Source organism: Heteronotia binoei, chromosome 7, assembly GCF_032191835.1.
Source record: "Heteronotia binoei isolate CCM8104 ecotype False Entrance Well chromosome 7, APGP_CSIRO_Hbin_v1, whole genome shotgun sequence".
Classification (NCBI taxonomy): Eukaryota; Metazoa; Chordata; class Lepidosauria; order Squamata; family Gekkonidae; genus Heteronotia; species Heteronotia binoei.
In genome coordinates this window covers 38485980-38511921 of record NC_083229.1, presented here as the reverse complement: position 1 = coordinate 38511921, position 25942 = coordinate 38485980, and the positions used below count along the sequence as shown (strand labels likewise).

General features: G+C 39.8%; 1 protein-coding gene across 2 annotated transcripts in view; it reads left to right on the top strand.

Moving 5' to 3' along the window:
* The window catches only part of VPS13B (vacuolar protein sorting 13 homolog B), a 572358-nt gene that overhangs the window by 233178 nt on the left and 313238 nt on the right, over positions 1-25942 (top strand). For both annotated transcript variants that reach the window (XM_060243442.1, XM_060243444.1), the window contains exon 20: positions 10556-10665. In XM_060243442.1, the coding sequence (XP_060099425.1) occupies positions 10556-10665 (110 nt within the window). The remainder of the gene's footprint in view (positions 1-10555; positions 10666-25942) is intronic.

Here is a 25942-nt window from a genome sequence, read left to right as displayed (position 1 = left end):
GTAGAGCTCTGCCATGGAAGAAGATGATGATGAAGAAGGTGATGATATGGGATTTATATCCCGCACTATACTCTGAATCCAGATTCTCACAGCGGTCAGAATCTGTCGGCTGGAGTGTGTGCAGAGTGCTCCCAGGCCAAACCGTGAAGTCTCCTATTGGTAGGAATGCCAACAAGAAGAGCCAACACACCAGTTTCTTTCAGAACAAACGGTGTATTATACAAATTACTTACAGAAGTAAAGATATATACAAACATAGTCCTGAGTAACAGAATGCTTCGCCAGTCCTTCATCCACATCGAGAGAGAGATAAGCATGCTGACTACTCAGCTGTTATATAGTCCAATCAACCAATCAGCTAATTCTGCTGACTCACTGTGTCTCCCTTAGAAAGTCCAGCTGTTACCGGTTCTGGGTGCATCAGCCACAGCAGTCCTGTGACTCCTGTCATGTGACACCTGTTATTCTGACAGCTCATGATCTAATCATGCTTTCACAGCAGAGTTCATATACTAACACAATCTTCATTACCTCCCCCCCACAACAGATACCCTGTGAGGTAGGTGGGGCTGAGAGAGCCTTTACAGCAGCTGTCCTTTCAAGGACAACTCCTGTGAAAGCTATGGCTGACCCAAGGCCATTCCAGCAGCTGCAAGTGGAGGAGTGGGGAATCAAACCTGGTTCTCCCAGATAAGAGTCCACACACTTAACCACTACACCAAACTAGCACAAGGGAAATGGGAAATGTTTTGCTACAGGGAGGAAAAGGGAGCCAGGCCATTCCTCTGTATCTCTAGAAGCTGCAGCAGAAACCATGTTTTTGGTGCATGCCATAGACACATTAAAAATGAGAACAGTGAAAGACTTCCTTGAGAGTTGTACATGGAGGAGGATAGTTATTTTCCCCACACCTCAAAGAAAGCCTTTGTAGAGCAAATGAGAATATATTTTGGGCGTACTGTTGCAGTATTGTTGAAAATGTAAGAAGTGTTGTTATATATGTTTTCTAGCTTTGCTGCTCAGAAATGAAACATATGACATAAGAGTTGAGTCCGCATCCCACTGATGTCAGTGGCAACCTGTTGTATTATAGTAGCATTGCATCTCAGATAAGTTGACATTTATAGAGCAACCAAGCTGAGGAGGGGAGGGCATTGGAAACATCTGAGTCCGCTGAATAAGACCTGGGCTCAACAACACCATTTCTTTCTTGCAGGTATTTGGCATTTTCCAAACATATGAGTGGGAGCTAAAGTGGCACAAACATATGAGTGGGAGCTAAAGAACTCTTAGCCCTGAACCTGTGGCCCCATGTGAGCTATACCAACAAAAGCAGTCCCAGCCCAGGGTGGACATAGGGTTCAAAGATAGACATGGAGAGTTCCTGGGCTGTATATCTTTCAATAAAATTATGAGTGTGTTCTGCTTTTTTGTAAACCCAGAGGAGAAAAACAAGGTAAGAATGCTAGGTTTGAATCCCGGAGCACCTTGGAGACCAACAAGATTTTCCAAAGACAAAGGGAGCTCATAACCTGAAAATCTTATGAGTCTCTAAGGAGCTACTAGACTCTAATCTAGCTGTTCTAAGCAGACCAACATAGCTACCCTCTGAAACTATCTTTAGGGTAAAAATATTTTTAAAAATTGTTTTTGTGTCTGATAAAACTTTAAAAGTGTGTTTTGATTTTCATGCTGTGTGACTAAACTCCGCTGCAGCTCAGGCTATAATTGAAAATTATCACAGCCCTTTTGGATTATCCAGTTGATAGTAAAGCATGTTTGGAATGTGTATGTCAGTGTTTTGGCAGGAAGCAGGAACATCACAACGGCCCCCACCCCAGTCATCTAGACTAAGATATTTCTCCATATAGAGATTTATGGTGTGTATCTGTTATGAATCATATTGTATGTAAACAAAAGAATTTTGCTTGAGTATTTTAATGAAGTATGCTGTTCATAGGATTGTACTGTGTGGTTGTATTAGTATTAGAGTTTTGTATGAACACACACTGGTGTTTAATTTTAAAAATCTCTTTCCAAATTTCTCTTGTTGAACAGATTAGAAACTAATTATGTTTGTTTTGCTAAATGTGTAACAGCTAATCATAGATCAAGAATTTTTGATACTGATTGCGGCAGTTTCCACATTTTCCCGCCTTCCTTGGTACAAGCCAACCCTTCATATTTAGTAGAACTACAACACATGCTATTCAGTATAAAAATAGGAAGTTTTATAATGAATTATGAGTTTCATACTCATGGTGGAAAAAATTGAATTGCATTTAAAACATCTTAAATATTTAGGCAATCATTGGCTTTGCTTTCCTCACTCAGCATAATTGTTCTTCCGTTCTTGCAGCATCTCATTTTAGCAAAGCCATCAGTATCAGTTCAGTTTTTTATGAAATGTGGTAACTGATATCTTACTATATGCTTTCTCTCCTGGAACATAAAGGAAATGCAAACAGTTTTCAAGACTTGAAAATATATGAAACAAGAAGAATATCCTCTAGGAGTTGCAGGACAGGGGGTTACTTGCCCCCTTCCCTGCAAATTACTGCCCATCCAGCCTAACCCAAGTAGGAAATTTGGGGTTGCTCCTCGATTGCAACCCCTCCTGGGATCTTTTCAGCTTAAGGCACTTTCACTGAATAGACATTCCTTGGGGATATTTATTGTGATCAGAGACTCCAAGCATAACTAATATCCCCCATATTATTAATCCATCCCAAAGCCCTATGTAGTCCATGATGGGAATAGACATCCAACCATTTAAAGGAACTGGAAAAGGGAAAAAGTTGAGGACAAGAGATTTATATCTAATGATGGAAGGAAAACAGGTGGTTGTTAAACTGAAAGGAAGTGCCATCGAGCCCTTATGCTGCCATAGTTCCATGCTACTATGAGGGTAGTATTCACACACTGACTTGTTTGGGCTTTCTCTGTGCCACTTTTGAATAAGGATGTGGGTGGTGGAAGACATGATTTTGTGTATAATGACGACTTTTCTGGGAAATGGGAAATCTTTGTTCCCATTTAGGATCAGCAAGATATATAAAAATTGTAAAAATACACTTCAAGGGTAGTATTTTATAAGGCTCTGTCTCTCTTTTTTTAAAGCCACATCTTATAGTATCTATATTTTGTATGGGTTGGATCCAGACTGAAGGCACTTTGGTTAATGGAGTGTTTCTGTCTCCTCTCCCCTGCTGCAGCTTCCTGAGGCACAGGGGACTCTTTCAAAGAGCTTGGTGAAGGGCAGGGAATGCAGAATAATGCAAAATATGCTCTGGAGCCAATCCTATATCTTTTAAATAGAAATGGACAAAGGAGCCACAAAAGAAGTTAATGCTTATGGTTTCGTTTGACATTTGGGTTTTCTCCTCAGATGTATCACTCTGTGCATTTCTGGAAAGTGACAATAATAGTTTATTTTGATATGGAGAGGCTTCACCTGTTGAATTTCTGCTCATCATGTTATGTAGTTGATAAAGGGACTTGGGTCTTGCCAGGGAAAAAAAAGTAGCAGACCAAGCTCATAGTTTCACTAATTCTGTGGGCCAGCCAGTTCAGGTTGCAATCCTATTAGTGCAATCTCTAACAAGGTAAATGTTTATTTATAGCTGACATTTTCCTTCTGACACAGGACACTAATATCCGGCAAAATTTGCTTATGTAGCTATATTATGCATGATGGAAGGTGGTTTTAAGCCATTGTAGTCTGTTTGTTTTTACCAATGACTAAGAGAACTCCTTTGGAGATTTTCAAACAGAGGCTAGATGGCCATCTGACAGCAATGCTGATTCTGTGAACTGTGTAGATCATGAGAGAGAGGGCAGGAAGGGTTGCATCACTGCTTAGTTCTTGTGGCCCTTTCTTACAAACCAGGGAAATGTTGTTACCACTTTGGAGTCAGGAAAGTCACAATGTGAGGGCTTCTAGTGTCCTGGCCCGAATGATGTATCTCCTGATGGCACCTGTTTTTTTTGGCCACCGTGTGACACAGATTGTTGGACTGGATGGGCCATTGGACTGATCCAACATGGCTTCTCTTATGTTCTTATGTTCAGGAAGCAATTTTCTCCAGGCCCGGGATCCTAGAGGTTTTTGTTTTTTTTGCTGCCATCTTCTAGCATGGGGGAAGCCTGCTTTCCAGCTGAGGAGGAAAAGCAATCTCCTTTTCCTCTGATAATTCAGACAGTTCCAGAAGGGAAAGGAAGCGATTTGCAGTTTCCATTACTTGAAGATTTGCATGACCCCTGTACAAATATCTGACGAAGCCTTCGTGTGAAATGGTCAGCTCCAGCTTGTGGCCCCATTGGAATTGGGATAGAGCTTTATTGCCACTGACAATCTTTGAAAAATGGCACTGGGTTTTTCCTTTGAACTTATGGAATAATTGCAGTGGAACTCATTGGTTTTAAAACTGCTGATTTATTTTCTCCTGGTTGTACCAGAGTTTGTCTGGTCAAAGTGAAATTTGTATGAAATTGTTTTTTACTCTTTATATTGCACTTTTGAAATTTTGGAATAATTACACTTTTTGAAATTATTATACAATTGGTTTGCCAATAATTGCAGCCATGAGCCTTTGAGGTTTTTTGTGGGTCTTTTCCACAGCTTCCTCTGATTGCTTGTATCTTCTAGCATGGAGCAGGTGACACTGGAGGTGTGGAAGGAGGTAGTTGTGAATTTCCTGCAGTAGTGTGGGAGTGGACTAGATGACTCTGGAGGTACCCTCCAATTCTGTGATTCTAGAGTTGACACCCTCCAGGTAGGGCCTAGTGATCTCCCAAAATTACACCTGAGCTTCGCACTACAAGGATCAATTCCACTGGAGAAAATGGTTGCTTTGGAGGGTAGATTCTGTAGCATTATTCCCTACTGATGTCTTTCCCAGTCCCACCCTCCCCAGGCTCTTTCTCCCCCCCCCCCAATATCTCCAGGAATTCTCCCACCCAGAGCATCAACCCTAGCTGGAAAAGATCAATGTTTGAAAGCCAGTGACAAGGAGACCTGTTACTTAGGACTTCTTAAATCTCTCTCTCTTCCCCCCCCCCCACTCCACAAGTCTATAATTCTTGTACTTGATGAGTTAATAATTTTGAAACTTGCTGAATTCATGTTGGCCTTCCATTCAGAATTAGGTTTAAGTATTCCCCTAAATCCAATTCACATTTACCTTAGCATAAGTTTGCAAGCAAACAAACAAAAACCGCTCCCACCACAGTGATTAAAAGAAGTTTGCAAATCCATCCTAATACAAAACTCAGTCTGAACAGAAATGAAACTGCACCGGCTACTTGACTGCCTGCTGAAATTCAGTACCACCAAATCAAGATTAAGTGAATGAAGGCATAAATAGCACAGTGTGCAAGAACGAGAAACACAGAGAAATAAATCACCAACACAGCAAATGGTTCAAGCAAGAAGACGGACTAAGAAGAACACCTGTAGAAGGTTGTGCTCAGATACTTTTAAATGTCAGTAATAATTCAGTTTGAACAGAAGCCAGATTTGGTCCTGAGGTTTGAACTCTATCCATTCGAACTGCCTCACCTGTCCACATTTGTTAACTTTATTCAGTTCACACCCCCAAGTTTGTCTCAAAATGCTATTTGCCTTGACAGCTAAATTAAATCATCATTCTCAGAGACAAAACACCTCCAATAATTACAAGAGGCTGGTACTTTCACACCATGTTTTGGGGCTTCTGGCTGGAAAATGTGAAAAACAGCAAGCAGAATTAGACAGATCTTTGGTCTGATCCCAGACAGTTGGGTTTTCCTAATGTTTGCAGACATATATCTGGGAATTATTTTCCCATTTCTGGGAACATAAAGTAAAATGCCCTAATGCTCACAATTCTCCCCCCCCCTTAAAATTATTCTATTCCAGACAACACTAATATAAGAGCACAAGCTAAACTCAAATAAAACATCTGTCTACCTCATACTATTTCTTATCTTAATAGTTCTAAACAGATTACTAAAATATAAAAAGCTAGACCACATTTAAATGGCTACAAACTCTCACAAATACATAATATTTTACAACTAAAAGAGCTGATAGGTCTCCTATTATCTTCTTATAAAAGAGGTAATGTCTCCATATCTATATTTTGAAACAGTAAAAATTAAAAGATTTCTAGGCTCAGAAAAGTAATTATATTCAGCGGTCATGTGTTCCAGAATGTCTTCAGTATTTGCACCACAGTTGCATATTCTGTCAGAGTGGTATTTTAAGATACTTCTCTTGAAAAACTAGATGATAAGGCATTAAGGCATGCCAATATAAAAGCAGGCTTATACTGAGGAACAGTGATTGAGAAGCTCTCACAGTGGAAGAATACCAGCAAATTGAGTAGAACAAACATGCTACAGATTGTACTACATTCTTAAATATATGTTTCTTAATCTTTCTCATAGTTTTTCATCTGGTAACTGAATGAAGGGAGTCCAAGAAAAGACTGAGCAGCTGAAGTCATTGCTCAGCAAGTTTATCCCAATGGGAAACATAAGATCCTCTCTGACTCCTCTTTGGTGTTGGAGTATGTAATTTTCACTTTAAGGGGAAAAGCCTTCAACCAAGCTTGAACTTCAAGAGATGGTTGTCCATCCCAATTCATTTCAGAGTGCCACCACTGCTACCCAGTTGGGAATTCTGGAGATGGAATGCAGGAATTTAAGAGGAATGAATCCAAGGACTCCCCTATTTTATCAATCCAAATGCTAGTTCCATAAGAACTTTATGTAGCCACCTTGGCATTAGAACGGTTGGATGGTGGCTGGAATATACTGATCCCCAGATGAATAAAATAACAGATAATGCTGCTGTAGCCAATCTTTTAACATGAGCTTCTTGCACTGGCCAAGTTAATCTCTGGTCGAACCAAACCCCATAATATTTAAAATAGGGGACGTTGTCACTATCATTACCATGAATTTTCCACTTGGGGTATACATGAGATTTTTATCCAAAAACTATGACCATGGATTTTTGATAATTAATAGGCATTCTTCAAGACAGTAAGAGATAAAAAAGACTCTATAAGAAACAACAGTTCTGATGTTGTTCTTGATAAGAGAACTGCACAATCAGCAAAAAGTAGGATAGAAATTTTAATGTTTGCAATCGATGGAGAATAACAGTCCTGGGCAGAAACAGCAGAAGTCAGATCATTAATATATAAATTAAACAATAAAACTTATATAGAAATAATAAAAAATTCTTGACCTTACTAAGCACTAATTTCAATAATACAAATTAGTTAATCAAAATATTGAAGCTCAGTCTGCTTTCTTACTGACTGAGCCAAACAGCAAAATTCAGGCCAACGTAAGGGTGGTTTCATTAAAGCAGCCTGCAAGAAGAACATATATATAGAATTTATCAGATCTGCTTGGAAATTTGGTTAAAATTGGAATAATATATAAGGAATGGATATCCTAAAATGAATAGTGAAGGTAACATTTTTAACTGTTTTAGCTGTGGTTAGTTGGCAAAAACACAAACATTGGAAATAAGGGATATCTAAATATTTGCCTTGGACAAGAGCCAAGGGTAGAATGTTGAATGTTTCCCTCTCTTATTAGCTTTCCAGTACAGTGGTATAGTTATATGTATTATATTTACTTTTGTTTTCGTTTTTAAAGCCATGAATATGCAGGATACAGATTCATCAGAATAATTCAAATTGAAAATAAGGTTGTTCTACATGCTTCATATAATACTGAACTAGCAAGTCAGCACTAGGTACCAAAACATGTATATTAGTGAGAGGAATGCAAGGCGTTCATAGAACTTTTCATGGGAATGCCACATCAAAAGATTAAAACATAAAAGAATTCTAGGTCATGGTTACATAGTATCTAATTCAATTAAAATACCAAAACTGAAGAGCTGATCCTGCTTTGCCTTGCAGCTAGTAAAAAAGATTCCATTGGATCTACTGGTATCAGGGTCACATCATAAATTTTCAGAAGAATTTTAGAGACAGGTGTTAAGTTGAACAATTTTAGAAACAAAAGCCATTTATTTTTTAGAAATGATTATCATGTTGAAATAACTTCAGAGACATTCTAAAATGTCAAGAATATTCATTCTTAATAGAGCTAATTAATTTCATTGGGAATTATTGTTTAGTAATTAGTGCTCAACATTGTGTGCAGTAATCCCTTCTATCAACTGAATGAAGACAGTCTTTTTTTCCAGTTGAGTGTGATGTAGAGTACCAGTGCCAGGTTGGGAAATTCCTGGGATTTGTGGGCAAAGCCTGTGGAGGGTGGAGTTTAGGGAGAGGAGGGGCCTGAGCAGCATATAATGCCATAGAGCCCACCCTTCAAAGCTGCCATTTCTCCAGAGGAATGGATTTGTCATCTGAATCTTCAGCTTTCACTGTATCCCCTTGTCCCCATAAGTCTGGTAAGGCCTATATTCACATTTTTCTTGTCAGAAAGTCTTGGCTTGTATCTGTATACTTCTGCATCACAGTGACCTGTTTTCATGTGTTTCCATCAAATTTTTGCAAGGCACCATCTCCATACTTCTGTTTCTAGCTTGCTTTCATGAGTTTGGAGATTCCACTTAAAGAATGTAGCAAGCCTGCTTCTTCTTCTTTTTTTAAGTTTGGCTTTGATTTCCCTGCATTACATAGAATTTAAATGTCTTTGAATACAATTTCTGCAGCAGTACACTTCAAAATCTCTGAATGCAGAATAAGGCAAACACGTGCAACAGCAGTTACTTTATTCATATTGTAATGGCATTATATCTAGTGTGTATGTCAGCTAATTGTGAGATCTTGTGCCTATTATAATCAGTATCTCTAGTGTTCACTTCAAAAGTCAAATTTATCAACATATGTTACTTTTAACAGAAGTGTAATTTATTGGTATCAGTAGGGAGGTCTGTGTAAGTATTATTTCAAAAATCTGTTATCGGGGCATGGAGGCCCAGTTCAGACAAGGATAGTGGTGTAAGGGGAGAGAGAATTTAAATCTCCCAAACAGATATTCTTTTAAAAACAAATTTCCCCACCGAGATGCAGATTCAGGGCAACCAGTGGCTCCCTGGGATTGTAGGGAAAACAGTACAGTGAGGAGACTGAAACCTTGCCTCCCCTGTCTGTTGTTTGGATCCAAACTGGGCCCCCTGTCTGATAAATTTATAAAAAAATCATTGGGAGCTGTGAACACAGGTCCATAACCCACTGGAGAGAAAAACTGTGCAGGTATTCATCTTTTGCTGGGTTCATTTGAGCCTGTATAGCAAATTCACTTAGAATAAAATGTGCTTTTGGGACAATAACCTCATTGCTTGTCCCATACATTCTTCCTGGAATAACTTAAGGGGGAGAAAACTGGTTGCAGCCACTGAAAGGGAAGGGTGTGGATTTGAGGTAAAGGTGTGTGTGTGGGGGGAAGCTTTTAGTCTGCCATTTTAGGCTTTACCCTTAGACTCAGCTATAATTAAAGCCCAGGCATCATTAAAGCCCTTTCACCCCTCAACTCCACCTAACCCCACTTCCATCTGTCTCCTTCAGCCCAGCTGTACCTGCATACTCTATCCCTCTTTCTCTTACTGTACTCAATAAACACTGCTTTTGTTAATTATTTTCTCTCTCTCTTGTACATTCCAAATACTGTGTGCCCATGTAGTTAGGATTGCAAAACCAGGGTCAGGGAAGTACACATGTGAAGGCCGCACGTTTGCATTCATCCATGTATCCCTTGCTTGGCTGGCAAGACATGTTATAATCTGATGATATGAGTTGTGAGAGGGATATAAATGATTTGCTTAACAGGAATCAAGTTGTGTGGAAGTATTAGCAATAGGAAAACACAAACAGTACTTTCCATAGCAATATCTGGAGAAGAAAATTGTTGCTCAGAAAGATAGGCTGAGAGGAGTAGATGTGTGGTGATCTCTGAACGTATGGGAGTGTTAACCCTGCAATCTATTGTCAATCTAGAGCCCTGTTGGATCAGGCCACTGGTCCACCTGGTCCAACATCCTGTCTCACACAGTGGCCAACCAGTGACCAACAAGCAGGACATAGATGTCAAGTGCCTTCCTCAAAGTTACTTCCTGGCACTGGTATTCAGAGGTTTACTTCCTCTAAAAGTAGATGTTCCCTGTAGTCGCCAATGACTAGTAGCCACAAAGGGGCCTCTCTTCCACTAGTCTGTCTAACTCCTGGATAGCCTGATTCCTTTAAACACCAACTTATCTTGGCTCTGTCCCATCTCTTTAACATAGAATATGTGTCACTTTATGTTCTCATTCACACATTTCAATGCCAATATTTAGACTATCACATTAATGTTTACTTGGCTGCATAAAAGGCCATTTCAGACGATGTGGAGGTCCCCACCTCAGTGTCTCACAACTGCAGAGCTACAAGTCTTGTTACCAGGCTTCACTGACATGGCAGTGCTGTTTGTGGATGCTGCCATCATGGAACCTGCACCAGTTCCTATATACATGGAATATATTTTCAGTCACTGTATAATGTGTACAGTTTGTAATTTTGTTTCTGCTGTCGTTATACAGGAGCTGTGCTTTTAGCAAACATGCAAGGATTAACAGTCAACATTGATCCAGTCTTATATATGTGGCTTACATACCAACCGCAGAAACGAAGCAACAGACCCATGCAACAGGTAGGAGATGCTGACATACCTTCTCATTTTGTGTGTTACATAATAAGAAAAGGCAATAGTATTGCTTTTCCAGAAAAAGTAGATTAACTCTCCATTTTTATATAATAACCACGCAACATTTAGAGAGGGAATGACAATCATAGTTTGTTCATATTCCAATAGTCCTTATCCAGTGCTGATTCTTGTTTTAAACATTACTTTGTAGTATCAATTCTCTCAATTAAACTTATGGTAATGAAAAAGAAATTCTAGAAATATTTACTTGTTTATTTAGCAATATATGCCCACTATTCTCTTCTGTAGGAACCCAAAATGGCTTACATTGTTCTCTCCTTCTTCATTTTATACTTACCATAACCCTTTGAGGTAGTTAGGCCGAGAGAGTGACTGGTCTAAGGTCACCTAATGAGTTTCCATAGCAGAATGGGGATTTGAACCTGGTCTTCCAGATCCTAATCCACCATTCTAACCACTAGGCACTCTAGCTTTCTCTGGGGAGAGGCTAGATTTCCTCAATACCTTGCCTAATGTTGACTTGCAATTGGAGACCAATCTGGCTGGGCTTTACAATGATCTTGATAAGATGACCTGTGAAAATAATACATCTGATGTTTGTTACTATATTGTTCATAGTATATTGTTCATAATACATCTGATGTTTGTTACTACATTGTTCATAGTATAAGAAAAACTGGAACCATTTCAAGAATAAATAATGGCAGAATAGCAAATCTGGGTAGCCAGCAAATTTGCTCAGGCAATAAGCTACTGACGGGAAATACGTTGTGAAATACACATTTATTGGCTCCATGAGGACTTTTTGTTGCTGTTATGGTAAGCGGTATTTGCCAAATTTTAGAAATTCTGTTTTTTAACCTTCTTGATAGGAACATAGGATAGCAGAGGATAGACCACGGTTGGTCCTAGATGTAAGCTTTGAATATGATTTTTGGAGGAAGACTATAAGTTAGGAGAGATAATGCTTTCAAAATATAACAAAGTATTATATTTGTGGATTTCCCCCAGCATTTGAAATACATGCCAAAATGTGGCGGCTGTTCTGTATTTGAGTGCGGATCTATGTAGTTCCTGTTGCGACTATGCGGTTAGTGCTTTAGGGGTAAAAGAGGATGTTTTCCTATATCCGCATTTGGCTTCTCCATGAACTCAAAACAATTTTTTTCATTGGTGTAATGAACAATGTGGACATTCAGTTAAAATATGCATAAAAGCCATGACAGGCTTTATGGATGCCTGAATAAATCTGCATAATGCCTTCTGACTTTCATTGACCACCAGTAAAAAGTAGTATGTGCTCTTTAAAAAAAAAGTTTTGGTGGTAGAAAATCCAGTCTACAATTTTCCAAGAATAGTGTCCACTTAACCATTGTTATGCTTAAATGCCAGATACTTGTCTTTAATTGTCTTTAATTTACAGACTTTAATTGTCACTGCTGATGACACTTTTTTAAAAGGCCATAAGAAACAGATTCTTAAGGAAACTGAGAGATAGCCTTTTAAGTCCCAAACAACACTAGTAATAAGAAAGGAGCCCCTGCTTCTTTAAGGAGGAACTAGTCTTCCTGATTCATGTTCTGAATACAGTTTTGCCTTAGTCCAGCTCCTTTCTTGATGCACCCTGCAAGTTCTTAAAATCCCATGAAAAGTTTTGTATTTTTAGAAACTCTTACTCTAATTTTATAATAGAAGGGATCCTACTCTGTCCTGTTATTCACTTCCTGGCTTGAGATCAAACATTCTGTTTGAAACAGCATTTTATATGAGAGAATTACTTCTTCAAAATCAGAAGGGTTTTATGACCAGGGCTCAAATGGTTCATTACTTTGTTACGATATATTTGGGTAGGTAATGTAGTGAATCTGCCAATCATGTTGGTGGTTTTCCCACCCGGCTAAAGTAAAAAATAGTGCTTGGTTTCACTTTCTTAAAAGCTAATTATGTGCTTCTATCTAATATACATAATCTTTCATAATCATCTATATAACCAGGGCTCTTTTTCTAGCAGGAACTCCTCTGCATATTAGGTCACGCCCCCTGATGTAGCCAATCCTCCAAGAGCTTACAGGGCTCTTAGTACAGGGTCTACTGTAAACTCTAGGAGGATTGGTTACATCAGGGGGTGTGGCCTGATATGCAGAGGAGCTCCTGCTAGAAAAAGAGCCCTGTATATAACTAATAGCAATGCGTAGTCCCCATCTGTGGATATGTAAATCTTAGGATCAGGGCAACACAGACACTAACTAAGCAGATTTTCCTGCATACTTGGGGGACCCCCCAGGTTTGCAGAAAGATCTGAAATCTTTTTAAAGAAAAATACCCTCCAAAGAAAAGATCATTGTGCACGTACAGACAATGTGCTTGCTTTGCTTATGTTTAGCTAGCAGCTTCTCTGGGTCTGGCAGCTGCAGATGCTGGGAGTCTCTCCAGGCCCTACCATGGCAGAGGAGATTGCCAGAATGATTTGCTCCCACTCATCAGTTAAGCTGGCAGAGTTTAAAGAGGGCAGCTGAGGTTGGGACGGTTCTCATATATCAGGTTGCATCGATTTCCACTAATTCCTTCCTCAGCACTCTGGAGAGCTCTCCCCTCCCCCCCAAAAGTGCTGGTCTTTAGTATCACTGAGTACCCCCCACAAACACACTTGCATTTCATAAATTGTGGTTGGTATGAAATGTCCTCAGATGCCATTGTTAAGGCACAAAGAGAAAACAACGCTTGAAAAATGTTATTTTTTTCATTTGTTACACAAAGAAACTCAGAAAGTCTTGGAAACATTGGGGAAGCTAGATGTTATCTCAGTTGCCTTAAACCATTAAAAAAAGGGATTTAGTAAATTTGGACAGGGCTGCCAACCTCCAGGTGTGGACTGGAAATCTCCCAGAATTATAACTGATGTCCGGATAAAGGAGTTACCCTGGAGAAAATGGCTGCTTTAGAGGGTGGAATCTATGGCATTCTGCCCCACTGAGGTCCTTCCTTTCCCCTCACCCAGCTCTCCCCAAACTGCACCCTCAAATCTCCAGGAATTTCCTAGCACAGAGTTAGCAAATCTCACTGTGTATCAGACCCCCCAATTCCAGGGACCTGGAGTGACATGGCTGGCTGTTTCTCATACAGTGAATGAACAAGGCCAGACCTCTATTTCCATTTGGGAACTAGTAGACTGTATCCAGTCTCCTTGTGAGCAAACAAGTCCCACTTGATTTTACCGGGCCATAGTCACTAAAGACCATGATGCACAAAATTAACAAACAATATTACCCACACTGGAGGAAACAATGTGGAGATACTGTAAATTTCCTTCATTGCTAATGGAATTGTCAATATATTGCTCAGTTTTTGAAACAAGTTGCACTTCAAATATCACAGATAACAGGTTGCACAATTCCAATATTACCAGAGAATTACTTGTTGGATAAGTGGTCAGACTTAGACATTAGCAAGAGAACTAAAGAATTGATGTCTATCTTATTGCCTCAAAATGGATAGCTAAATCTCCACCCACTTATAGGCATTTGGCAAACAAAATTATGGGAGCATTTTATTTTGAGCAAAATTTCTTACCAAACTTCAAACGCTTCATTAGAACGATATGAATCTAAATTTGTAGCAACTTGGTTCCCTCTTTTAAGTTGTGCATACTGTGTGCAGCTCTGGTTACCAAACCTCAAAAAGGATATTATAGCATTGGAAAAAGTCAGAAAAGGGCAACTAGAATGATTAAAGGGTTGGAACACTTTCCCTATGAAGAAAGGTTAAAAAGCTTGGGGCTCTTTAGCTTGGAGAAATGTCAACTGCGGAGTCACATGACAGAGGTTTACAAGATTATGCATGGGATGGAGAAAGTAGAGAAAGAAGTTCTTTTCTCCGTTTCTCACAATACAAGAACTCGTGGGCATTCGATGAAATTGCTGAGCAGTCAGGTAAAAACAGATAAAAGGAAGTACTTCTTCACCCAAAGGGTGATTAACATGCGGAATTCACTGCCACAGGAGGTGGTGGCGGCTACAAGCATAGACAGCTTCAAGAGGGGGTTAGATAAAAATATGGAGCAGAGGTCCATCAGTGGCTATTAGCCACAGTGTGTATATATGTATATAATTTTTTTTGCCACTGTGTGACAGAGTGTTGGACTGGATGGGCCATTGGCCTGATCCAACATGGCTTCTCTTATGTTCTTAAGTTACATGACTGTAAACAACATGCTACCAGAGAACCCATTATATAAAACTATGATTTATTTTTAAATATGACTATTGGTAAGTTCTGTGTTTTACAATTGAATATTACTACATAGTAATATTATTATTATTATATTACCTATCCTCGAAACATAGCAGTAACAAAGTAATGTATAATAAGCAACTGTATATCATTTATTTGTATTTGAACTTTATTTGTAATTGAACTTTAAACTGCAATAAAGTATACTTTAAAAAAAGTCACTAAAGCTTATCTAAAATTATACTTTTCCTCCTCCTAAATCTGTGTCTGAAGGTGAGTTTTATTTTAAGTGACTTAAAATAATTAGCATATATTAAGGGGAAATGTCAATTGTAAATTGATAAAATTCACTCTTTTAAGGGTCAGTTTAGTATTTGCTACATTTCAGTTAATTTTCCAAAAAGTACATATGGTTTAACCACATAAATCCCATTGGCTTTAACAAATTTAAATCCTCTTCCACAACTTTGAAAATATATCCCTAATGCTCACTATGTGGCTTACTGTTTTTCATGGTAATGCATTTTAAAAGTTAGATAAAAACCATGTAATTATGGTGCATTCTATACAATCTTACAACTGTTCAAAAGAAAAAAGTAGCATATGTCTATATACATTGTAATCTAACCATCTGGTCTACATCAAGACAAATATCTGCATTAAAGTTAACTGTAGTATTCTGTATCAGTTAACTTTTCTTGAAATACAGTTTTCTAGTAGGAGTTAATTAGACACACAAAGTTGGGGAACAAAATCAAGTATCTGTACCAGTATTCCAGATGGCTTTATAGATTTAAGCCATCCTAGGATTTACAGTTTGTCCGCGTGCATAAATAAGACCTGTAAGAATTACTGGTTTTATTCATGTAAGAAGATAGGTTTGTTTGTTGATGTGAGGTCCAGTTGTAAATCAGTCCTATACTATTTATGACGGTGACTGTAATTTGCAAAGAAACAATGTTTTCTCTATTTTTTTTAAATTAATCTTTGTCATATATTCTTATTTTGTCTTTCCTAGTTTGTAAACCTTTGGGCAGGAACAGTTGCAAGGGAAGGGTCCTCAAAAGTTTTTTTTTTAATTCTGGAATGTTTTCATTTTTATGGGCTGTTTGTATGTCCAGGACTTTTTTTTGAGAAGGAACGCACAGGAATGCAGTACTGGCTGGCTTTGGTGTCAGGGGGTGTGGTCTGATATGCAAATGAGTTTCTGCTGGGCTTTTCCTGCCAAAAAAGCCTTGTGTATGTCTATGAATGACATTTTAAAATGAAATAATAATAACTTTATTTTTATATATAAAATGAAGAGTGTTGTCACCACCCCTTGCTGTTCCTGAGGGTTCCCTCTGTTCCCTAGGGAACAGCAAGGGGTGGTGAAGTGTGGGTCTGCAGTAGGAAGAGAGAGTTTGTGAATATCCCTGCTCCCTTTACACAGTTTGCAGTGCCTAATGTAAACAGAAAATGAGTTGTGAATGTAATTCATTTTTGTGTGTGTGTGTGCCTTTCTTTTTTTTCCTATGCTGCATTATATATATATATATATATATAAAGTGGTAGTATAATACATGTAAGAGAAACTTTTTTGCAATCTGCAATTGAACATCCATTGCTTTTTGTTGAATTTTAATCTCTGGCAGAAAAGCGTTTTTCGTAAAGCAGGAGGTTGAAATGTCACTTTTCAATAATTACTGATCAGCCCATTTTAGACTTCAAAAATAATGCTTTGATTAAACAGCCTGAGTTATTCAGGAGCCCAGTTCAGTTCTTGCTTTTCTGGCAAAAGAAAGGCATAAATCTGTCATTGCAGTACTTTGTGAACTATGAAATGAGTTTATTCATTTGGGTCATACATCCCTAGCCTTCTGAACATTTTATTGCTTCATGCGGCTACAATTAACCATGTCCCAGATGTTTTCAGAGCCCACAAAATAATTGACCACTCTTACAGAGGTATGTTCTTTCACACAAATGATTTATTGGACTAGATAGAAGGTGTGAAAGCAAAATTTTGCAATTGACTCAGTTCAAAGTACAGGTGCCAGATCTTCCAGTGCATTGTAGCTTCACAACTTCTCTTACTGAACTAAAATAACTTTTCTTACTGAACTAAAACTGAACTAAACTTGGGAATGACTTAAAATATCAGTTTGTGAGGAATGCTCCTGAAATTAAAAGAGAAATTATAGGCAACGTACCTTTGACAAATGTTATGTATGAAAATAGCAACCTATGCCTCGTTGTTTTCTGTGGAACTGGACATACTTTTCTGTGACCTCAGAGGTTTTGTGCCACTCACTCCAAAACTGATACTAAGTCTTTTGGATGGAATGAAATACTGGGTTTTTATACTATGATGGTTCTATGATGTCATAACTTTTGGTAGTGGAAATTACAAGTGATGGGTTTAGCTCTGGGGTGCTCAAATTCTATCTATAGAATTCTTAATTTATGGGTACAGGTAGTCTCTTGCTTGTTCTGTTTAGCAGGAATGTTTTTGTAGTCTTAAAGCAACAAACAAACAAACAAAAAGAAAGTCAACTTGAGATTCAGTCTTACTTTGTGCTGGAAATGAAGGAATCTATGTAGATAAATTTCATTAGTTCTGCGCCTGTTCTACGGGAAGGGCAGGCTAAAAATCGAATAAAATAAATAAATAAAATAAATAGTACTTAACTTTTTATTTAATAATTTTTAGAGGCCGGTGTGGGTGTCCCTTGTGTTTTTCTTTTAAAAATATTAAAAACATAAATGATGATGAACTTCTATTGATCAGTTTTCAATTATTTGCTAAAAGGTTGCTTGAATGATAGCAATAACAAATCAGTGTATCACTTCCTCCAGAGCTGTTCTCATCTTCTCCAGCTGTGGAGCAGTTGTCATTCTCTATTTTCTCCAGCTGCAATTTCCTTGCTTGGTTTGTGGCTAAAACCCAACATCTTGATCATTTTCCATCCAGTTTAAGATTGATCTTTCATTTACTTTATAGTAACAGCCAGCAATGCCAGAAAGCTGGCAAAATTGTATTGGGTGTCATCAGCATCAACTTCAAGCCTGAGTTCAGTGAGCAAAGATGAAACAGCTGTTTCATTGTCCAGATCAACACTCAATATATAGCTATAATTTTTTCCAGCTTTCTTTGGCTGTGATAATCTTTGTTTCACCATCATTTCAAATAGAATAGCATGCAACATCGATCCTTCTTTATAGTGTACCAGTGTCGTTATTTCTTTGAGCTGCATTTTACATTGAACTTAGTTTCAGTGCTTTTTTAATTTTCATCCTTTGTTTGTATTTATTTCTTTAAAACCCTCTTGGCAATTGGACATCTATCATTCTCTGTAGTAGTTGGAATAAGAATATACTAGTTGGAATAAGATTATGCCTTGTTTTTTTAACAAGAAATTTTTGCATTCCGTCCCTCCCAGGCAATAATAATGTTCAGACACCCAAGTTTTCTCAGAATTAAAATTACATTTTAAATCATTAATGTCTTAGTCCAGCAGTCTGCTGCTGTGCACTGGGAGCAAACTTCAGCTGCCAGCAGAAAGGATCACCTGTTCCACCCTATCCTTACTCTAATCCTCAACTGAGAGCCAATTGCTGGCATAGGACTGTATGTCACAGCAGCAGTGGTATGTTTCAGTGGAACTGACATGTTACTGGATTGAGTAATGCTTTCTCAGTATTTCCAAGGTTGTCTAGAACCTTGTGGTGTAACTTTCTGCAGAATCTGTTTTTTGGTTGTTGGGTATTTTTTTTTTGGGGGGGGGGGGGTTGGCAGGCTTTTGGTTTTTCAGTTGTTTTGGGTAGCCACATGATTCATCGGATTCCATTGTAAGAAATGACCTCAAAGCAAATAATTACTATTCAGCATTTGTTTCTTGTGAGCACCTTCATTATCACAGGAGTTAAGGAGAAGAATACTGTAGCTTTATACCCCACCCCTTTTTTTGAAAAAGAGTCTCAGAGTGGCTACAATCTGCTATATCTTCTTTTCCCACAACAGACACCCTGTGAGGTTGGTGGGGCTGGAAAGCTCTCACAGAAGCTGCCCTTTCAAAGATAACCTCTGTCAGAGCTATGGCTGACCCAAGGCCATTCCAGCAACTGCAAGTGGAGGAGTGAGGAGTCAAACCCAGTTCTCCCAGATAAGAGTCCACACACAGTTCTCACAGATAAGAGTCCACATATGTTCCCCAGAGGGTACTGAGATCTGGCTCGCAAAATCTACTGACAATCCCTGGGCCGAAGGAGGCCAAACTGAAAGTTACGAGAGAAAGGGCCTTCTCAATTACAGCTCCCCATTGGTGGAACCAATTACCAGAAGAGGTACGGGCCTTGCGGAGCCTTAACCAGTTCCGCCAGGCCTGCAAGACCACCCTCATCCAGCTGGCTTTTTCTTAATGTGGAATTATTTTACCGTTGTCATGTAAAACTGTTATGATGAGTAACATCAAGATTGTAGCACCGAATTGATTTGTTGGTTTTAAATTTGATAGTTTTAATTGATGGTTTTAATGTAATAGTATATTTTAATTGAGAAATATAATTGTTATGTAATTAGTGTATTTTATTATTGTATTATTGTATTGTCTGCATTTTATGCCATGTAAGCCGCCCTGAGCCTGCTTCGGTGGGGAGGGTGGGATATAAATTAAAAATTATTATTATTATTATTATTATTATTATTATTATTATTATTATTATTATTATTATTATTATTATTATTATTATTATTATTATTTAACCACTACACCAAACTGACTCTCAAGACTCTTCTGCAGATAGGGAGATAAGAGAGGGTGGGTCTCCCAAGACCTCTTAGTTCCAGGATCATGGTGCAGTCTATTTTCTGCTATGTTGCTGTGGCACTTCCTTCAGTCTTTGTACCTTTTTTTTCTCCCTACAACTTTTGATGCCACCAGAATAACACTGGCTCCATACCAACTGAAGCCCCTTTTTTGTCACTAAGGATAATGCACATGAGTGTCACCCTGACATAATTAATCTTATATTTTAGAACAACTGTTGAGGACACAATATGTGTAAAATTAAATGGGAAAAAACTTTTTAAAAAAGCATATAGAATATAGAAGTGCATTCACTATTCTCAGCCTCCAGCTTAGTACTTGAAAAAAAATGCAGATAGTCAAATGGGAAAGAAATTCAAAATCCACAACAAGAAATCTAACGCTTCCTAATCCTGTAAGTAATATCTTCAACTGTTTTACTTGACAAAACCCTACCTGCCTAGCCTAGCCTTACCTAAAAAGATCCTCCCAACAACCATTCTTTCTTAACCTCTGTGCAACATAGATCCTGGAACTAAGTGGCCTTGGGAGACCCACCCTCCCTTAGCTTCATTTCCTGACTGCAGAAGGGTCTTAATTGCTATGATAATGAAGGCACTCACAAGAAACAAACGCTGAATAGTAACTATTTGCTTTGAGGTCATTTCTTACATTAGAATCCCATGAATCATGTGGCTACCTAAAACAAGCCAAGTGTGCATATGGGGAGGGGAGGGGAGAGGTCTCCTGCTATCAAGAGACTTCCTGGTGAATCTCCCAACCACCCCCAAGTACCTCAAAGACTGGTTGGAGAAAAACAGGGGAAATCAGGATATGCACTGACATTGCACTGGCATATGTCACCTCCACAAAACATGGAAGTTACGTCATGATGTTGCAGTGTGATGCTTTAGACATCACCCAAAGCACCTCAAAACATTTGCACAGTTCTGCTCTTCACCAGATCCTACTGATGGGTTGACAACCCTAGTTTTAATAGTAAGTGAGCTAACAACCTGAATGTAGGGTGATGTGTTGCCAGCCAGCATAATCTCTGTATATTTTTGAAGCATCTTCAAGGCTAACTTTTTTTCTCTCTGAAATATTTGAGTGATTTTTAAAAATGCTATTTCCCCAGCAGATTTTGGGTTTTCTGACGGGGGAAAGGTGTGTTTAAATGTATTTTATTAAGACCATATTAGGATATGGAAGGTGTTTAGCATCTGGTCTTCATTCTGTTTGATCCATTTTCTTACCGTCTTGCTCTATTTAACTGTTTTTTATTTGAGATTGGGAAAATTTTAAAAGCACACTACCCTGCTTCACACATACTTGCTTCCCATCTTTCTGGGTGCTGCTGCAAATCCAATACAAGAGATATTCAGAATTCCCTTTAAACATGACTGTATTATTACTGCCAAGGGGCTAGGAGAACTTTTAAAGCTGAAAAGCGACTAATGCATCTTGTATAACAATCAGCATCCTTTGCTATGTAAGTCTTATGCTAGATACAGTTATCTCAAGATTCCTTTGGCATGATTCAGTGTATACCTCACAGTCTGTAGTAGGTTCAGAGCTTCGCTTGAACACATATGAGTTAGGAAACGTCCTTCACACATGCTGGGAAGGCCCTTTGTTTTTCTAATAGGGGAAAAAGATTTCTGATATTTTATTTTGCTTTCTCTGATCTGCATCCCAGTCATTACACATATCCCTACCTATATGACAAAACTTCACATACAATTGCGTATAAGGGATGCATTTCCTCTCACCCAACTTCCGGGGCTGCATGCACAGATCCCTGCTAGAATTTTGCCAAAAATATCAGCCAGCTGATTAGGGGCAGGACTAGGTACAGATTTCCTGCCCTATCCCTCACCCCCCCCCCTACAACTGCTATTTCTCAAGAATGGCTCCATGTGCAGAGCCCTAGGAGTGGCACAAGTACATGGCTGGATCTGGGATTTTCTCAGTCATTGTGATTACTTTGAATGATTTAACCAATATATATCAAAACATTTTTGATAAATACAAATGAGTACAAGACAATTGGATGCAGTAAATCTGGCTATAAAAGCATCTAATAGTTCAGATTCTTAATTTTCTTTGGTATGCTACTGTAATGGACAATGGTTAATGCATTAGCCTAGTCTGAGAGCCTTGAGTGTTAGTTAAGTGTGGCAGTTAAGAATTACTATTGAGAATGGAGTGAGAACAATGAAGAGGAGTTAAGCAGAGTGAGAGGATCGAGGACCATGAATTAGGGATGTGGGGTGAGTAGCCCTACCCTGAGGGAAGTAGCTTCTAGTAAGAGGGGGTAATCCCTATCAAGTGACTAAGAAGGAAAATTGGAACTTGTAGGAATGTTCCTGTCTTCACAACCTTAAGTATTTTTAAGACAATAAGCTTATGTTTGTTTATTTAAGCAGTGGCTATGTGGCATCAATCCAAAATCAATACCAATATCTAATCAATATGTATGGCTTGGCGATGCTAGGATTAAATAACAGTGCTTTTGAGAAATAATCTTCTATAGCAGTGTGTAGCAAGGGAGTGTTAGCTTGCAGAGAGGGAAAGGGAACTGTGAAGGGTCATTGACCTTTCTAAACCACAGGGTGAAAGCGGTAGAAAGAAGCCTAAGAGGAACTATGACAGGTGCTGGAAGTGGAGCAAGAAGGTATGTGTGGGTGTGTGTAGAATGCTTCTATATATGGAAATAAGGGGCCAGTTGAGGCTCCAAGAGGGGCCCAGAGAGCTGAAAAACAACCGGAATTGTGATTGAAGTATGACGTGGGCATCCTCCCAGGGGACTGGAGAACATGGGTGTTTTAAGGTAGTGAGTGGGTAGTGAGTGGGCGGAGGCCCCTATAAGGGATGGCAGGTAACTGTGATCATTGCTCAGACCCTCGGGTCTGGAGCCCGTGTATAGAGCGCTTATGCACGTTAAATAAAGAAGCTGTTTTCCTGACCTTGCCTCAGACCTCGTTTGTGAGTATGATTTACTATTAATTGGACAACACAGGACTTTTCCTGCTACAGCTATCAAGAAATCTCTTTCCAGTTTTAAAGTCCTTTCTCTATACCAAAACAAAGTTCTCCAGTGGGGCAGTCTGTGCCTTTGGAAAAGTACCTCCCTATCAGCAGGCTGGGTTGCTGATCCTTTGTTCATAATTCCCATAAAAAGGAGGGGGTTCTTTCTCATGGTTCCAGTTTTCAGCCCTACCTCAAGGCAGTAGGGTGCCGTTGCCTGCGCTCCACTTAAGCATTGCGATTAAAGCCAGTTTTGTCTTTTTATTGTCTTTTTAAATTTTAGTTTCTTTTTTTCTTGGCCCAGCTGCACCATATGCCAGGTAGGTTGGCATTACCTTCTGTACCCAGAGATCAACTGGGAGCAAGAAAGACTTTCATTCCCACTCCCCAGCACTGTGGGAGCAGGAAGGACTTTTGACACCACCCAGTGCAATGCTGCCAGAAATTTAAATAAGGCCCGGGCCATGACCAGTAGCTGGGAAGCCATCGCTTCAGGCCAGGGCCCCAGGGGACTCACAAGGCTGCCTGATCTCCAGCTTCATGCCAGGAGTATGCCCAGTGCCCTGACTACGGAAATACCAACTAACATTTTGACTCAGTACACAAGTTCCTCGCCTTGTGGCTGTAACTCTCCAGAGCTTCTTGGTGCCACATATGGGAACCCTGGGATTCCAGTTCCTGGCATCCTTCCAATCTCTACTCTGTTGAAACTCAGTAAGAGCAGTGGGACAGTGGCAGCACAGGCAGGCTTATCTGAGTCCCTGCCTTCCTTCCCTCCAGCTGTATCTTGCCCATGGGGACCCCCAGACATCTGACCCCCTCGGGGCCCTGAACTTAGACTTCTTTGGGGATAATGTGCAGGCCAATCTCCTGGCTTGGATTAAGGGTGAAATGTAAAAGGAAGTTAGAGTGCCCAGCTCACAAGCCACGTCCAAGTCCAGAGATTCCTCTTGCAGTAGAGAATCCTTCAGGTCCTCTTGCAGTAGAGAATCCTTGCAGTCACTCCCCCCTCAGGCAGTGCATCTGAGAAATGGGCAGGAACTCTCACTTGCCCCCCTGCCTCAAAAGGAGGCTGGACCACTCCAGGTTAGATAGAGAATCTAACCTACCGTTGGGTGACAAGGAACAGGACTCTGTTGTTCTGAACGTTCCTCACATAAGGCAAGTAGCCAGATCTGCTTCTGCATGCATTTCCTCCAACACAAATAATTCAAAAGGTAATTCAGAGAATTATAGATCTCCAGGCAGAGTCATCCTGATAGCACCTTTCTGGCCCCACAGGGCATGGTTCCAGGACTTAATGAGACTATCAGTCATGGAGCCATGGTCAATATGAATCAGGGAGGACCTTCTTATGCAGGGATCCCTAGCGCACCCTCAGCCTGAGTTGCTAAATCTCACAGCATGGAGGTTGCACAGTCTCAATTCAAATTAGATAGAGTTCTAAGCAGGGGCTGAAACCTTTTACTGCTAAGGTGGGGGAGGTACTTGCCTTTTTGCAGGATGGCCTAGATAAGGGTTGCAGTACCAGTCTTAGAAGGCAGGTAGCAGCCATTTCAGCTTAGAAGGCAGGCAGCAGCCATTTCGGTGGTTAGGGAAATGAAGAAGAAGAGCCCCTACCTCAGCACCCCCATGTCAAGAAATTCCTAAAGGGCAGCACTCTAATTAATCTTCCATGGGCTCACTGTTTTCTCACCCAGAACCTGAAAGTAGTGCTTAAGGCACTAACTAAGGCCCCTTTCAAGCCCATGGATACTTGTCCTCTAAAGGAGCTCACTTTCAAGACCACTTTCTGATAGGCATCACCTCTGCAAGGAGAGTGTCAGAACTTAGGGCTCTTTCTGTGGATATGGAGCTATGTATGTTTCCTACGTATAGGGCAGTATACTGTCCAGATCCAACCTTTGTCTCAAAAGTCATTTAGTCTTTTCATGGTTTGGAGGACCTCATTCTTCCCTTCTTGTGCCCGAATCCTAAGCATCCCAAAAAGAGGGAATGGCATTGTCTGGACATTAGGAGGGCCCTGAGTTTCTATCTTGACAGAACCAAGCCTCTTTGTAAGATGGACTCATTATTTATATCGTTCAGGAAGTCATCCCTAGGGCACAAGGTCTCTGTGACCACAATTCGCAGGTGGGCTAAAGGTTGCCTCATCCTAGCCTATAAGTCTACATGGCTAGATCTGTCCCCCAGCATCACAACACACTCCCTTAGAGGGGCGGCAACTTAAGCAGCATATAAATCCTTCCCATCCTTGGTTGTTTGTAAGACTGCCATGTAGAAGTCCATACATTCCTTCACCAGGCATTACAGAACAGATAGATTGGCCTCATTTGAGAATGCCTTTGGTCCTGCAACATGCTGTCTTGATCTAGGAAACATGTCTCCCTCCCAGGGACAAGATGCTCTTTTAGGTCCCAAAGGTGCAGACTGTCCCACCTCTGGACCACTGGAGAATGGAAGATTTGTTTCACCAAGACAAATGGTGGGCCTTCTTGGTGGTCCTGTGGTGGGGCAGCCTAATTGCACCCAAGAGTAACATTGTTGAGGGTTCCCATTATGGGGGGCACGCTGTAGGTCCTTTCCTGGGGTTTTTATGCCAGTTCTGATGACAGTATTTTGCCTGGTATTATGCGGGCTCCAGAGGATCCCATCATTTGAGGTTCTTTATGGAGTATGATGAATTATCCCTTCCGGCTCTACTGTTCTCAGAGTGTGTGTTAGTTCAACTATAGGTATAAGCCCTTGGGAGCGTTCCCCTCCCCTTTCCATTGCTTCAGGTCTACTCAGAAGAAAGATTCACAGCAAGTGAGACAAATCCTCCATTACCTCATGTTCTAAACCTGATACGTACCTGACCATTTCTATTCAAAAGTGAAATAAAGCAGTTTGCTAGTTTGAATAATCATCACCCTCTCGTGTGCCATTCTCAGACAAAGACAAAAGAACAGTTCCCTAGGCTGGGTCAGCATGTACCTGTATACATTTAAACAAATGGATGGGACAGACAGCAAAGCAAGGAACAAGAAAAGGGAATTTGGGAAAGAGGGGAATCACTACAGCTGCTGTGTGTTTAGCTGTGAAGTCAATGCTTTCCCTAGAAACGTAGGATAATAAAGTAACTGCTTGTAATGTAGTTTTTGTGGAATGAAGTTTCCTTTCCTATAAGGTATTCACAGCTTCTGAATAAGTCATAATTATTTTTTTTCATCTGA